Below are 17,204 nucleotides of genomic sequence, written 5' to 3'. Positions count from 1 at the left end.
TGTTTTTATCGTCCAAGCGTATGGGGAACTGAGAGCTGCCAGGCTGGTTATGAAGCCCCGGGTTGATGTTTACTGGCGGTCGCCATTGCAGTGAAACTGGTCACCTGCAAGTCTAACTTCGGGCATACGCTGGCATAACTGGGGAGGTATGTGACATTTAGTCTGTATATTCCCATCGGGTCGCGTTGACTGGTCTTCCGCTTTTCGCAGTATTGTTAAGTGATTGCACCTTTGTTGATTTTAGCGTATGGCACTAGTCCCACCGGCAGCCGTCTCCATGTTGGACTCGAAGCACCTCCAAACCCCTTAAACCCCTGGGATACGCTGCTAAGGCTAGGAAAGGTATGTGTTCCTATGTTTAAATATGTCCCTTACCTGCCACGAAGTGTTGTATTTTTATACTGTAGTGTCTACAGTAGTACCATGTGAAGTGGATGCACTAACAGCCCTGCTGCCTTAATGTGTGTACTGTCTACTCGGGCTGGTATCAATTTCTCTGTGTACTGTGTGTTAGTAATGAATGAACACTCGTACTCATTAAGTGTGTCTGGCTTTTAGGTCCGAACAGCCACTGAGCATCGCTAGCTGCTGTTCTCTCGTTTGTGAATGTGTGCTTGCTCAAATGTGTGTGCGTGTGCGTGAACCGGTGCTACTCATGTTGTTAGGGTATTCTCTTTTGTTTCCTCTAGCCTGTTAGCGTGCTGTGGTGCAGCCTCAACCGTCTGAAATAGCTACAGGCTAGAGTGGTTTCTTTTTTTTCTCTTTTCATTTGTTTTGTTTTGTTTGTATGTTAGCCCCTCCCCTGTCCCTGCTCACTCGTTGCTGGCGCGCAGCGTGCCTACTGACGTGTGTGTGTGAGAGGCCACACGGAAAGGCTAGGTCCTATCTTATGCACAGAGTAGTAAAAGGTTTGCTGTGACATTACGTGACTCCTAGTGTGTAACCGAAAGGTGGGGATCACTGAGTGGAAAACAAGTGTGAATTCCAGTGTGTAACAGACACGTGTGTTCGCACCATATTAGGTGTATTAGGGCCCTAGCATCTCCCTGGTGCTTCTTCCCCTTACTCAGTGGTCTCCTCCTGGCCAGGCCCACGTTTGTGCAGGGGTTTCCCTTTTTGTTGATGTATTGTTTATTTTCTTTTTGTCCCATTATACCCGTGGGAACCAGATTTTATATGTATTTATTAATAAAGAATGTCATTTTTGTACTTTTCTAAAAAAACCTGAGTCTGTCCACCTTTTTCGGTATTTGGTCCCTTTACTGTCTCTTACGAGGTTATAGGAAGGTAAAGGGTGGCGTAGTCTACTACACCCTGGCTTTACATAAAGCTGTAAACTAGAAGTTAATTGTAACTCCTATGTAAGCTCTTGGGCGTTACAAGGAATTCATACATTATACAGTACAAAGTAATACATGCTATGAAATAAAAATGTTTATTGGAAATGGATTGCATATTCCTATGTATTATGTTAATCAACAGAGCAAAATATTATCTGTAATGTATTTTTGCTTCTGTCTTTTCATTAAGTTTTCTTTTTATATTATTGCAAAGTTTGTACTCAATTTCTGAGCACACCAATACAAATTTTAAGTTTGAAATACCTTGAATTATGTTATTTAAATCCATTGGACATGCACTGCAGTGACCGTCACAGTGTCCTCCCAAAGACAAAATGAAATCCAAGACGTTTAAAAGACACATTCAGAGAACTTCCAGGGTTCAGTAGATTCCAAAGTCATTGATCCTTTAATGTTGCCTGTATTCAAACGAAGTTCAGGAGGAAGCCTGTGAAGTAACTGGCTCCTGCCATTACTGTTGTCGACTTCACAGAGATTTAATCCCTCCTACAGTACTCATTCACCTGTCTTGCGCGAAAGCTCTCGAATTGTCCCACCTCCTCCCCGAACTCTTCCATTTCACTAGTAGTCCTACTCTTCGATTGCCTCTACACATGCAGGTGCAGGCGGATCTCATCCCATTTGATCTCCGCTCCTAGCATCCTGGGACCAACGCCAGCTACCATACACTTGCCACAAATGCTTCTGTACTACACCAAGCAGTCAGGGGCGAACTAGTGAAAATGTGGTTATCACTGTATACAAGTAGGCTATACAGTATCTGGCAGTCCAAGTGGATATTCTTACCAAGGTTAAAGCAGATGCCCAAAAATGTTATATTATATAACATTAATATAGGTGTCCTGAAGTTTTCTTGACAGACTGGCTTCACAATAATGGGGAATAGCTGCTGACACTTTGACCTGTGACTTCCACAATCTAATCAATTAATCTAGATCATTGTTGGGAAAACCAGCAAAAGCTACCATTCCTTTTGCAAGACAGTAAATAAATCGCAACATAATAGCAGAGAAAATCGAAAAGAGAGAGGTGCCAATGCCCCATTGTTTCCAGGTTCTAGTTTCACAAGTCATACAAGATATCAGTCACGGTAACTTTCTGGGGTTGTTGAGGGTCTAGGTGGACTTGAATCTATGATCAAGCAAAGCCCAATGCTGTACATTGTAGGCCTACTGTTTGAATTTTGAGGAAAAACAAACTTTTTATTTCAGGTCTAGCAGATGTCACATGGTAGCATGACATTTTTCAGACGCCTCTTTGGTCCAACGCGTCAATATTCCGAAAATTTCCCATTGATCCTACAGCCCATTAACTCGAAATAATTAAATTAAACCCTTTGCTCCGACCGCTCAATGTTCCGACCAATGGCTGTTTGGGGTCGGTCATCATAATTCCCCAGGTCGTATGTCCTGCTCCTTTTCCTCGGTGCTAGACTTCAGCTGCATGGGCTGCAAGCTATGCCCTTACCAAAACCACCCCTAAACCTAACCTGTCATTAATGCAATGTTTCCAAGTGTTACAATTGTGCCCTACCCAAAACCATTCCTAAGCCTAACCTGTCAGTATTGCAATGTTTCTGAGTTTTAAATTTGTGCCTTGACCGAAACTTTCCCTAAGCCTAACCTGTCACAGACAGCTGCATGACCACTGCGCATATCAGAGATGACGGTAATCTAAACTAAAGCAGCATTTGGTCGGAACATTGGACTGTCGGGACAAAGGGTTTCATTTTATCGGGTAAAAGCTCTGTAAGAGTAAGTGCTGTAGGATCACTGGGAAATTTTCGGAATATTGACGCATCAGACCAATGATGCGTCGGAAAAACGAGCAGTCCCCTGTCACACAGCCCTTTAAGCAGACCGGAACCTGTTCATGTTTGGTACCTATAGCAACGCATTGAGATGGTGTATCTCTGTATATACAATCTCTGATAGTACAGTCCTTACGTTTGCATCCTTCGGCAACTGCAGGTCACAGAGTATTGGCTCATCTAATTTCACTTCACGGGTTTGCTAGGTTTATGTATGTACAGGTAATGCCTCCTGAGTAAGGCAACGCACGGACGTGCGCACACACACACACACACACACACACACACACACACACACACACACACACACACACACACACACACACACACACACACACACACACACACACACACACACAAGATTACAAAGGCCAAGGTGACAGTGTTTACATATTTCACATTGCACAGGTGTCGAACATGCATGACCGGTTCTTGTAAGCATATATACAGAATGGAAAATGAAAGCAAAGACGTAACGACGCACACTTTCATAGTCTTTTGGTGAAACAAAAGTTAGAACTTCATATTATTTGGTCATAGCGAAAAAGGACATTCCTTTCCCAGTAAGGTCTGAAAGGGTTAATTTAATTGAATGGCATCATGTGATCTGAGGCCACGTCTAGTATATCTCTATTCTATTTTCTATTTTGATTTTAATATGTAATGCACACAACCTTATCCTTAGTTCCAACTCTTATCACCATTATTTTTTATCAGCAGTGCATAGTAATCTCATAATGTCAGTTCCTAAAAAGCAACCAAGTATGTAGTCATGTGTGAGTGTGCTTATTGGCCAATGGGGAGTGGGGGTGGGTGGGTGTGGGGGGGGGTGGGGGGGGGGGTGGGGGTGTGTGGGTGTGTGTGTGTGTGAGGGGGGGGGGGGGGGGGGGGGGGGGGGGGGGGGGGGGGGGGGGGGGGGGGGGGTTTGTAGTTGGCCTTCCATGTTACATCTTGGCCAGGTTTTCAGAGAGGACTTCAGTTTTCTTACCAGACAACTGGCCATTCAGTAAACAGAGCAGGCACAAGGGAAGCACATTAGACATTTCAATGGAGTACAGTCCAGCCCTCCCATCACTGATCTATGTTCAATGTCATGACCAAATGTTAGTGACTGGGTAAAAGACACACATTTTAAACGTCAACAAAGCTCACAAACGTTCCTCAATTTGGTCGTTCTAGACCATCTGTACGAATGAAATTATGAGGCTGTGGTAAGATTGGACTAAATCATCCCTATCATGGAGGTCATGGACGACTTATACTAGAGAAGAGCATCATCCAGCACTGAATTGACAGCACACATACTGTACAGCTACACCCTAATTCTATTATAATTCACTGTGAAGATGCAGTGAAAATTGGAAAACTATGTCTTGCAAAGTAACCCACGACTACCATACGTTACATCACTTTTTTTATACTTGGTTGTTCTCAGTTTTGCTTCTGTGGATACGAAAGCAAAACTCTGTCAAATTCTGTCAAAGCCCATCACATCACAGATAGGCTTGATTACAGAGTTGGAATACAAACTGGAATGCAACATATCCAGTTCCACGACAAATGTGGGTGAAATTAAAATATGCAAATCGCGTCTATATAAGTCGCCCTCATTTCAGATGTGTACCAACCTGAAAACGACTTGGGTCAAGTGACAACTTCATAGCATTCCAATTTAGCGATCTTGGTCGGAACATCTCAGGTAAGTGATTAGGCAGTGATTACTTTTTCTAATGCATTTAATATTTTGTATGTCACCTACTTACAGTAATTTACATTTTTCCCAAAATCTGCTTTTTAGATCACCATTACTGTCAGAATGTTACACTAGAACATAAATATATAAGCACAACACAAATACCTCTATTACAACATGTTCTTACTGCCTTCTGTTGTCCAGTATTGCACTTTAATGTCTGCATGTCTCATTATTTATGTCTATGTCTACATCTAAAGTATGTTTATGTCTATGCATGGAAAAGCAAGAAAAGTAATATCAATTCTTTCTATGACCAGTGCATAAGAAATTGACAATAAAGTCCACTTGACTTGACTTGGAAAAGGCTGCTCAGGAATGACCATGACCACATTTTTCATGTTACAGTTGCCACTGTTATGGCTCAACTTCCACATCTGTACCTGCTGCACCTATGTGGCCTGCTGCTGTTTGCCCTCTTGAGCCCTGCCTCCTGCACCTGCAGAGTGGGCAAGAGGGAGGAATGCATGGAGGCCCCCTTCGTCCCTGGGCACGACCTGGTTGGTGAGGGCTTCGACATAGTGAAGATGGCACGAAAGAGGGCCTACACTCTCGATGTGCAGACATATCTGCGCAACGACAGCACCTGCCAGTTATGTGAGAATGACGAAATGGACAACGAGCTGCAGAAGCTTCCACTGTCTGTGGTGGACTGGCGCTCCATCTCCAAGACCACCGGATCCCTCGCCAGCACTTCTTACGCGTCTGTGAATGAACTTGTGCACAGTGCAGGGTCTTCTATAAAAAATGATTGGAAGATTGGGCTTGGCATCGAAAAATTTGGCTTGGGAGCAGAGGTGGAGGTGGGGATGGGGAAGTCGGTCTCTTCCAGGTTTGCCCTACAAATGGCCAAGGAGGACTACTACACATTCACTGTGCATGAATTCAACACCACATATTACAGGTATGTTTGTTAATTTATTAATCCGCAAGTTGAACATTGAAGTGTTGTAAATACTGCATCAGACCAAATCAGCACATTACATGCACAGCAAAGTACCATACAGCATCCTTACTAAATTGTAGTACATTGCATATTACAGTTTATGTTGCAATACAGTAGGTATTAATTTCAATTTTGTACCTATTCAAAATATTTTGCAGAATGGAATATGGAATGTCCAATTACAGTATATTTTCTTACACTGCAAAATATATCGCATTATATACAGTATCATATCATTGTTTTATCATAATACAGTCTACAATACGGGCAAAAAGTTTGGACACACCTTCTCATTCAATGAATTTTCTTTATTTTAATGGCTATTTAGGCCTACAGTAAGTTACATTGTACATTTTCACGGAGGGCATCAAGCATGTGCGTGAACACACGTAGAATTATGTTGTTAACAACAAAATATCAATTCTAGCAGTTGTCCAACAGCAATGTCATTGGTCTATCTCCCTGACGTCAGCACAGCACAACTGATGGGTCCACACATTTCAACAAGCTTATATTTAGTCTATTTTTCAGTACAGTAAAAAAAACACCCAGTCAGTTAAGTCAATCTCAATTGATCACAAAAGTCATCCAATAACTCATTAGAATTAGAACTAGAAATTCTTTCAGGCAGTTGCCAATACAAGCAAGATTTTCTTTATATGAGTCATTCTTTATAATGAGTCACTTGGTCTAACATAGCTGGTTATCTAGGTGGAAGAGTGGTACCAAAAATATCCTACCACAGATTCCCTCCAACAAGTGACTTCTCCAAGAAACTGGCTATAGACCAAGTGACTCAATGTCAGATCAAGAAAATGTTTGTAAAAGGCCTGTATTGGCAATTACCTAAAATGTCTCAAAATTCTAGTTCTACAATTACAGTGAGTTATTGGATAACTTTTGCGTTCAATTATGATTGACCTGACTGACCGGGTGTGGGCCCATCAGTTGTGCAATGTTGACATCAGGTGGATAGACAGCTGACATCAATATTGTAAAACTGCTAGAACTTGTATTTTTGTTAAGCACATAAGTCTACGTACTGTATATACTGTATAGTGTTCATGCACAGTTTTGATGCCCTCTGCGAACATCTGTAATGTACAGTAAATGGCCACAACAAAACAGAGAATGCATTGAATAAAAAGGTGTGTCCAAACTTTTGGCCTGTACTGTATCATATTACTTAGTACTTACACAGTACTGTCATGTAGTAGCTTACAGTATATTGAGAAATATTGCAATATATTCCTTTGCATGATGTGTGAACACATACTGTACTAAGAGGGGTATTTCATTTATCCTGTCTTCTTATCCCTTTCCACATCGACGAGAATATTTAATGAGTTATATTTCAATAAATAAATGCATAATTTGCATTAAGCGGTTTGACATGACTTGCTACCAAAATGAAAGATGAGATGAAACGGTTTTAAAAGTGCATTCTTCTCTTTCCTGTCTCCCCCCCCCCCACCCCACCCCCCCTGACAGCTTCCGAGTCTCCAGCCAGGCAAGTCTCAACAGAGAGTTCAGTGATGACATCAGCCGACTCCCACAGCAGTACAATGAGAAGACTAAGAAGCACTACAAACAGCTCATCAACACCTATGGCACTCACTATCTAGACAAAGTCGATCTGGGTGGGAAAATAAAGACAGTGACAGCCATTCGCACATGTCTTGCGTCTCTCAAAGGCCAACGCACCGAAGACGTGAACAGGTGTTTGACTGCCAAATTGTCTCTGGCATTTGGGCTTCCCCTTCCTGCTTTCAGTCCCAGCGTGGAGTCTTGTTCATCAGTATTCGACAACAATGATGCCACAGTCACCAGCCACCACACTTACTTCCATCAAGTGACAGAGATGACTCCTGGAGACGTGATGCCCGGAAGTCTCTCCTCATCCTACAATGACTCAACAGGGTTTCAGCTCTGGTTCGACCAGCTTAAAGAAGACCCAGGTGTGGTGAGCTATTCCCTGAACCCCCTGTCCAGGCTGATAACAGACAAGGTCATCCAAGCCAACGTGATCACCGCCATTCAACAGTACCTGAAGGAAAACGCGGTCTCCCCACCCTCTGGAAGTCTTGACTGCAATTCAGGTAACTGCTGCCCATCAGAGCTTCGCAAGGCCACACTGAAGATCAACTCCATCAGAGCAAGTGGACTGTCGGGAGACTGGTGGAGCCACACTGAAGCATTTGCCAAAGTTAATTATGGAGGTCACACAAAAGAAACCAACATGGTTCATTCAGACCATCCTACGTGGAACCCCATCGATTTTGGAACCGTGCACACTGTCGCTGGCAGCTCTCTGCGTGTTGACGTGTTTGATGACGACTGGTGGCGTTGGGAGCATCTAGGAGGCTGTTCCTTCAACCTGCCAGCAGGATCCGGCACTAAGACATGTTCCTTTGGAAGCAGCACGGTCACAATCAGCTATACTCTCACATGCGCTGCTCAACTCACTGGTGACATGTGTCACGAGTACTCCCCTCGCTCAGGATAGAATTCAACCCCCAAGTTCTTGGCTTTGCTTTTTCCATTGGTGTGCTTTTCTGAAAATAATTATTGTTAGCTGGTGTTGGTTAGATCTTCTTTGATTGAACGTGTTATTACGAGATGCTATCATCACAATAATAAATACATGTATTAACAGGTGGTGGTACCCTATGGGAAATTTTCAAGATTTTGCTAATAATACTGTACAATTGCATTAAATATAAGTTTGGTATAAGGTTTATTAAAATACCCATATATAGTTTTACCCATGTTACTCGTAAAATAGTATGCATTCATGTGTCTGTTTCATAAAGTTTTCTTTCCATTTGTGAGCCCACCAATAAAAGCTTTTAAATTCAAAAGAATTTTGATGATGCTATTTAAACCCACAGCACATACATCCAAAACAATTTTGATGCAGCGACCTTCACAATGACCTCAAGTCAGAAGTTCATGAATGCAAATGTTAGGGAAAACAAATTGTGAACTTTGAAATAAATAATTCAGAGGAATTAAAAGGGGCATATGATCATGTGATCATGATGATTCTTCATGCACCTGTGAGAATGGCTGGTATCAAGCCACTAATCATGATGTTATCATGTGATACCTTAATATACCTGGCTAATACAGGTAGGTAAAGAGGTGTTCGGTCCAAGAAATAAAACAACAAGAACAGGCACCTACTCAGGGTGCAGTGTTTTCTGGACTTTCAGCATTGATCAAGTTTTCCTGCCTTACACCTGCACCTGTATGACTTGTACATAGCTTTTTGTCCTTTCCTTTCAACATTACTGTAGATATCGTCAGTACAAGTGGATATGTAGCCAAGGCTATAACAAGATTTAATAAGAGGACTTAGTTAAATGAAAAGTAAAACATTGAAATAATGAATAGTCCCATTAAATAAGCCTAAACAAAATATAGGCCTAATAAAATAAACCGTGACCTGAGCCTTTCTTGAGAGAAGCTTTAATAATAATGCATTAATTAGGCCTACCTTTGTTGAACTCATAGGCCGACTGATAGGCCAGTCAATCTAGCGTTTGACCCGGGACAATTTGCAATAGTAATCATTCCATGTTTTTTGTAATCCCTAGGTAGGTCTAAATAACATATTAAAAATCTACAGCTTTATATTTTGTGGAACATACTTTTTTTCAAGGTCAAAGTTGGAGATTTCCCATTCATTTTCCCATAGGGAGACAATATAGGAGATACTTGGGGAATCGGCTAAAATTTTAAACAATAAGATATCAATTTGAAACGTTCACAGTAATTTACTGAAGCAAAGACAAAGATTTTTTGTATGCAAGTTTACTTTACTTTACTTTACTTTACTTTATTTCTTCAGGACATTGCACATTAATGAACATATACATACATGTACATATATGTAAATATGCCAGATTGTAGCCCAAGGGCTAATTTCCATCTGGTGTCCAAAATAGGCAGGCTAGAAAACATTCATCCAATATCAAAACAGACTGTTAGTAACAAAATAAATAAAACCCACTACAGAAGCAAAAAGCATGCATGTAAATAAAAGGAAAAGAGAAAAGAAAAAGGTCCCAAAATAGGGCCATGTGTTATGTGAGTGTGTGTGTGCGTGTGTGCGTTATCTGAAATATGATGATTAAACATGCAAATGAGATCACATCTACTTAAATATGTGATAAATTATGCAACAACAGGCAAAACATAAAACAAATTGCAAAAGTAATGATTTACACTTTTTATTGTTACAAGTCCACCCTACATCACATATGAAAAATCCACCTTCATCACTTTAGTGGGACATACTTTTTTGAAGGTCAGAAGTAGCAGATTTGCAATGCATTTTGCCATTCAGTGGGTAAAATCGGATACTTTTGACCTTGGGGAAAGTATGTTCCACTGAATTGATGAAAGTGGATTTTTATGTGATGCATAGGGGTTGAAGGATTAATGTAATGTATAAACCATTACTATTGCAATTTGTTTTATGCTGGGTCTGTTACCACAGATTTTAGCACATATTTCAGTACATATGACCTCATTTGCATATTTCATCATCATATTTCAGAAAACTTGCAATACAAAAATTGTTTGCCTGAATGGGAGTTACCATCTGTGAACGTTTCAAATGAATATGCCATAGTTTAAAATTGCACCCTATTCACCATTATTTCCTATTCTCTCCCTATGGAGAAATGAATGGGAAATCTGCCAACTTTGACCTCGAAAAAAGTATGTTCCACTAAATATAAAGCTGTAGATTTTTAATATGTGATACAAGGTGGTGTAAGGATCACTCTAAAAGTAGGAACCATATTGCAATTCATCCCGGGTTTGGGCCTTTTTAGAGCTAGATTGACTGGCCTATGACTTCCACAGTAGGCCCTATAGGCTTAGGCCTACCTGTAAGCATTCAGGCGCCTTGCGAGGCAACCCAACATTTTAGCTTTGATTTATTTACAAAAAAGATTACAAAATGCAGGTTTCAGATTGTTATTCAGCCTATTTGGCTACATATGGCAAGCCTATTTGGCCATCATAGAGCTCGAAAGTCCCGCCCCTTAGTTCCGCGTTTCACGGGACCTAAGCTGACCATCTAACAACGTAGAGAGTAATTATCTTCTGATCTCAGTCATGATATGCGCTGGGCTACAAATATGCTGTTTAAGAGGCTAGATAAAGATTATTCATACAGACGTATCAATGTTTTGTTCCGAGGCCGTCGGCATGAAAAATGTGAAGAAACACAGCTTTCTAAAAAATGTGGGGGTTCGTACGAAAAATTAAGCAAAAATATCAGAAACAACATATATGGAGCTCGTGGCACAACTCGAAGGGGATCGAAACGCCATTTTAATACCGCCATTGGATTACATGCAACGATTTTCGGCTAAAAACGCTGTTGAGGTCCCATGAAATCGGGGGAAGTGACGTCACTTTCGAGCTCTATTCTAATCAAGGTTCTACCTGGATATTTTGGCTTTGTTTTGGCAGATATCTGCCATTCATGGCTTTCTTTTGGCACGCCATAGGCTTTTGGCAAAATTTTGGCATGGTTATGGTTGACCTGGGTGCCAGTGAATTGTGGCGTAGATGTTTTGAATACGCTCACACCATGGCCAGGCCAGACAGTTATAAATGGCTATTAAGTGTTTGCTTTCCCAAAGTACTTTTCACATACCTGTAGGCCTACAAATACTCACCCAATTTCAGATGAACTAAACACCAATACTTGTTTCTTCATTAGGCCTACCTATCAAAAACATATCAGTCAAGCCATAGCATCCCACTGTCATGTCAAGTCTACTAAACTAGTGAAAGATAGGCTATCAGTTCACTTCTGTTGCTAGACAGTAAATAAACAAAGAGTAGGCTACCTGATGCACAACATCATGAAATGCACACCTGTGCACCTATACATACTAATTTTGCCCGCACTAAATGTCCAAGTTCATCAACATCAAGTGCTGGTTCTCCGGTTTCTCCTTCTCTCACTGGGTTGCCTGTGTCTTTAATTATGTGCAATGACTTCTGGGTAATGCATTTCCATCGTAGCTGCTGAATAATGGTCTCGTGACACAATAATTCGCTGCTGTTTTCATTCCCTTTGGACTCGTCATTTATGGAAACCTAGCAGTCCACATCAAAATGATGCGAGGGAAAACAATAATAGTTACCGGTGCCAACAGTGGCATTGGAAAAGCTACAACTGTTGAGTTGCTAAAACAGCAGGGACGTGTTATCATGGCTTGCCGCGACCAAGTCAGAGCTGAAGAAGCAGCCCGTGAAGTTGTGGAGGAGGCTGGGCAGGACTGTGGGGAAGTGTTGATTAAATACCTGGACCTTGCATCTCTTCAATCGGTACACACGTTCTGTGAAGAGATTATCAAGGTATTTGGTTTCTCAGTTGTAGTGTTGTTTATTGCATTGGCTAGCTAGCTAACCTTAGCAAAGGCTGCACTTGGCTCCACTGAACCGTGAAGTGACGCTGATGATAATACGAACTGTCAGTGAGTTTAGTGTGCGTCGTTCACCACAGTGTCTGCAACTTTTGGTCAGATATTCCACAACAAAATGACTATATTTATAATGGTAAAATGCATGGCTTTAGCAAGTAAACCAGGAGAAATATAATTAGGGGATTTTTCAAATTATTATTATTTATTTATTATTATTAGCCTAATAATAATAATAATATGAAAGATGTGGACACTTAAAAAGAAAAAAAAAATCTCACTCTTGATCTGTTTTCTTTCTGTGCTGTTTTGTTTTCACTTGTGCAATCATTTCCAAAGTCCTGATTGGACCACATCTGGCCATCAGTGATGGGCCTACAGTGAAGCATGAGATGTCATATTTTTCAGTGAATCAGTTCAGTCAGAAGCCTACTTATTTGTGAAGGGGTAAAAGAAAATGTCACATGAGAGTACAAATCAAAACACTGACTGTGTGTTCTGTGTACTTGCTTGCACCGCAGAGGGATTACAACATACCTATACCAGGCTGGTAGCTCACATAATTAAACCTAAGGCAGCGGCGCAAACAACAACCCCAGCAGGCCGCAGACTAAGCCATTGGAATTGATAATATATGCCATTGCTATTATGGCATGCATTAACTTATCTCTCTCCTTAGGAAGAGTCCAGGATTGATGTGCTGATTAACAACGCAGGGATATACCAGTGTCCTTACACTAAGACAGAGGACGGCTTTGAGATGCAGTTCGGGGTGAATCACCTCGGCCACTTTCTCCTCACCAACCTCCTGCTGGACCTGCTTAGGCATTCGGCCCCGAGCCGCATAGTTGTGGTGTCGTCGAAACTCTACAAATATGGTGAGATTAACTTTGACGACCTGAACAGTGAGCAGAGCTACGACAAGGCCTTCGCCTATGCCCGCAGCAAGCTGGCCAACCTTCTCTTCACGTACGAGCTGGCGCAGCAGCTGCAGGACACTGGGGTGACCGTCAACGCCCTCACTCCGGGGATCGTCAGGACTAACCTAGGCAGGCACGTCCGCATCCCTCTGCTGGCCAAGCCACTCTTCGACCTGGCCTCCCGGGCCTTCTTCAAGACTCCCCAGGAAGGAGCGCAAACGTCAGTGTACCTGGCCTGCTCCCCTGACGTGGAGGGCGTCCAGGGGAAATGCTTTGCCAACTGTCAGCCGCAGGAGCTGCTGCCAAAGGCTATAGATGAGGACACTGCCAAGAAACTGTGGGACATAAGTGAAGTTATGGTCAGGATAACAACGTGAAAGAAACGCTCATAATGGGCTGCTCTTGACCTTTTGTGTTCTTGTACTGTGTGTGTGTGTGTGTGTGTGTGTGTGTGTGTGTGTGTGTGTGTGTGTGTGTGTGTGTGTGTGTGCGCGTGCGCGTGTGCGTGTGTGTGTGCGCGCACACCTTACACAGTATAGCCTAACACAGAAAGCACATGGGGTTCTACTTAGTGGAAGTTTGGGTGCACGTAAAGCAACACCAAGTCGTTTTTCCACCTTAAATAATAAGGTTTCAAAGAAGAGGCAAAATCATTTCTGTGGTCCATCAACTTGTAACACTTTTGAATTTGCTTCACTGCCCTCCAAGGGCTGTAACTGCACTAGCTGGGTACAGTATGTGGAGGAGTGGGGTGCCTTCAGATATTTAATGGGATGTCAGACTCAGGCCCGGGAGCCAAATCCGGCCCACAGTGTCATTTAATTTGACCTGCAGGATCATTTTGAGTGTGTATGACAGTTGTTTTACCATTAATATATAGCAATACAACTTCAACACAAACTTTGGACATCAAAAGAATTATGAGTGGGCCCAGGCCAGTGTAACACCAAATGCAAACTGATATCTCCCACTCATACAACTGAAAATGTGCAGGCACATCTGAACTATACCTTACATGATGGGAATGTGTTTGCAAGCTTTAAGTGCACAATTGCAGTCTTTCAGACATGTTTTTGAAGATAAATGTTGAGTTATGGCTCGCGACTTCATCCCAGATTTAGATTTTTGCCCTGTGAGTTTTAATTTGAGTTTGACACCCCGGCTATAGGGCGACTGAATAGAACTCTGCTTTAAAGCCTTTTGGGTGGGCCATTGAAGTGCCTTCATTAGAAATATTTCCGCTGACCAAAATACAGCACTATCAGCTTTGACTGTGGGTCAAATGGCTAAGGCGATGTGCAGTAACGCCTGGGACCGGGGATCAATTCCGGCCTGAGCCCCATTTCATATCTTCCCCCGCCTTTGTCTCCCACTCGTTTCCCTTCACTCTCCTACTGTCCAGTAAAAAATAAAAGCATAAAAGGCTTAAAACTGTTTTTTAAGAAAAGAATATTCACTATCTGCTCTAGGTCAAGAGGATTATTGATTTCTGACTCATTCGTATCAATGAATTAGCTCCATTACTTCCTATGCCAGTGTTACTTATGCTGAGTTGTTTTGCACTGATTATATGTTTAATGAGATGAATATTTATAGCATTATAAAACTGATGATTGACTGAACTGTAATTGTTCTTCACTGAAATTACCTTGATGAAGATTTGTTGGCTGAATTCATGTCTGATTGTTTTGTATTTATTAATTAGTATTCTTCATCAAATCACTGTGTTGATGCGTTATTGAAGTCATGGTTATACTAATGGAAAATAGCAAAATGAGAATTCATCTCACATGTGCCCTGCTCTTGGCTTGGTTTGTTTACATGCCTTAAATCAAACTGTGTTTTTGTTGTTGTTTGCATGTTTGTTTTTTGTTTGCTTTTTTGATTGTCAGATTCTGGCAAAAACTATATTACAAAACTTTGCACAATCCCAGAATTAAACATATCTTCTAAAGCCATGTATGTCCTGAAAAAAGTGTTTTAAACTGACAGCACTTCAAGATTTACTATGGTCTTTTAAGAATTTAGAAACAAAAACATGATTATGTAAAAATAGAACACTGAAAAAAGGATACTATTGGCATGTGCTCAGTGACTTTAGTGGAACTGCTCAAAGTTCACTTAGGTTCTAATTAACCATGCTAGTCCTTGGTGCCATACCACGGTTATGCATTCTAATTAACCATGCTAGTCCTTGGTGCCATACCACGGTTATGCGTTCTTTGCCACATACAGTGCATAGCTATTATTGCGGAATGTTTTCCTTTTGCATTAACGCTAGATTAAGTGTCCCTGTCGAAATGGTAGCAACCCTCCCCAATGCATTTCTAATGCTTTTACCACCTGCGACTGTCATTAGTGCATTTACTGGTTCATTTGCAGAGAGCACTGACTGGCCAGAAAACATTTAAGATCCAAAGCAAAGGCTGAATTAATTTGATCCAGCCTTGCCACAGAGTAAGGGAGGTCTTGGTGCGCTCCGCTGTGGAAGCCAAGGCCTGTTTGTTTTACAAATAAAGAAAATGACTGAAATTAGGAGAGTTAAGGCCTCTAATGATGCGTTCTGCAATGATGCCACATCAGCGGAGGTATTCTCTGCCAGAATGCTAAGATTACTTATCGTGCGAGCTTTCAGGAGGGTAGACTACTGCCATCAACAAACAGGGCCAGCCTGTTTCCATTTGAAACTGAGAAGCTCCTTTTTCATTCATTGCTTTTTCCTGTAAGCATTTTTTTTTGTCACGAAGGTACTCCAAGATTTAAAATATGAGATTTGAGTAATTTCCTCAGCCTCAGATTGCTTTTCTCCCAGAAACTCCCTGTGTGTTGTGAGGCATATTTACTACAGGGTAAGTGGCTGCTAGATATGGGCATTGGCAGACACAGTTGCACTACACTGGCTCAGAGATAAAAACGTAACAAACAATGACATAAGTAGAGGGTTGCGATACATATTATACTGATTTTATACACCAAGTCCATGACTTTTTTTATGCCTGTCATGGCTCAAATCGCTGTGTAATTTATTTTGAGGAAAAATATCAAAGCTTTCCATCAAAAAAAAGTTTCCATTTAGACATCCCATTTTTATATTCACCCTAGTTCTGACTCCACTGTTATTCCCCCAGAACACCCAGCCACCCAATATAATTCTCATGGATTACCAGTTTCAGAGTCTGAATATTGACTTTCTTCCTCTGCTAGACAGCATTATTTTTCCTAATTTGTGTGTTTATGCTGAATGTGGCCTCCAAGCAAAGCAAAGAACTCCCATCAAGTTTATTGTCCGGTGCGTTTGTTTTACATAAGGAGAAGCATGTGGAAATTGGAGTGGCTGACGAACGCAGAGAGGGCTTTTTGGGAGATCAAGTTTTATTGACCTAAAGCAAGTTGCACATTGCTGCCAACCCGTCGCCACGGTTAATTCATAGGTGCTTTAGTGGGCAGCAGTAAAGATGTTTGCTTACCTGATTTTGCCTCAGTCTTCTAGGCCCTACTGTATAGGGCAATGAGGTTGGCTCTGGCATTATTTCAACCTGAAGACCACATGTACTGTACAAAGTTCACATCATTGAATTAGAGCTGCAAAGGATGCAGCATAGATAGTTGGGTGCAAACAGTAGTCTGCCTTTTCTTTTCTGCCAGCTAAGCCAACACATTGCTATTTTAGACCATACTGGTAAAGATCATTTTTAAGTAGCCCTTTAAACATCCCTCCAAGAAGTCGTGTGGTATATTTTGACATACTGTTGTAAACATAAAGGATTTTTCTCAGGCTGTAAGGAAATGTTTTGGTCTGTGGCAAGTATAAAAAAAAACAATGTCATTTTTTTGTCCATATTTTTTAACGTCGTTCAGTTTTTATGTAGCATTCGCACATGGAAGTGATTGCTCAGAATCGGAGTCTGAATCATTTTCATGGGAAGTGTGCATTTGCCAAGGTGAGGGATTTGACTGGTCCC

The 17,204-nt window shown here is 41.5% G+C and overlaps 2 protein-coding genes across 2 annotated transcripts; both read left to right on the top strand.

Moving 5' to 3' along the window:
* Positions 1–4,805: 4,805 nt before the first annotated feature.
* On the top strand, positions 4,806–8,701 carry LOC134469967 (perforin-1-like). Its single transcript, XM_063223990.1, has 3 exons — positions 4,806–4,870; positions 5,273–5,828; positions 7,362–8,701. The coding sequence occupies exons 2-3, from the start codon at positions 5,284–5,286 to the stop codon at positions 8,374–8,376; spliced, it is 1,560 nt and encodes a 519-aa protein (XP_063080060.1). The 5' UTR covers positions 4,806–4,870; positions 5,273–5,283; the 3' UTR covers positions 8,377–8,701.
* Positions 8,702–11,914: 3,213 nt separating this feature from the next.
* rdh14a (retinol dehydrogenase 14a) lies at positions 11,915–15,200 on the top strand. The gene is made up of 2 exons (XM_063223989.1): positions 11,915–12,257; positions 13,002–15,200. Exons 1-2 carry the CDS (start codon positions 12,015–12,017, stop codon positions 13,617–13,619), a joined length of 861 nt encoding a protein of 286 aa, XP_063080059.1. The 5' UTR covers positions 11,915–12,014; the 3' UTR covers positions 13,620–15,200.
* The last annotated feature ends 2,004 nt before the right edge of the window (positions 15,201–17,204 follow it).

The sequence above is a fragment of the Engraulis encrasicolus genome, chromosome 19 (assembly GCF_034702125.1).
Source record: "Engraulis encrasicolus isolate BLACKSEA-1 chromosome 19, IST_EnEncr_1.0, whole genome shotgun sequence".
Classification (NCBI taxonomy): domain Eukaryota; kingdom Metazoa; phylum Chordata; class Actinopteri; order Clupeiformes; family Engraulidae; genus Engraulis; species Engraulis encrasicolus.
Note: the sequence above shows the minus strand (reverse complement) of the source record. Positions and strands in the feature narration are given on the sequence as shown.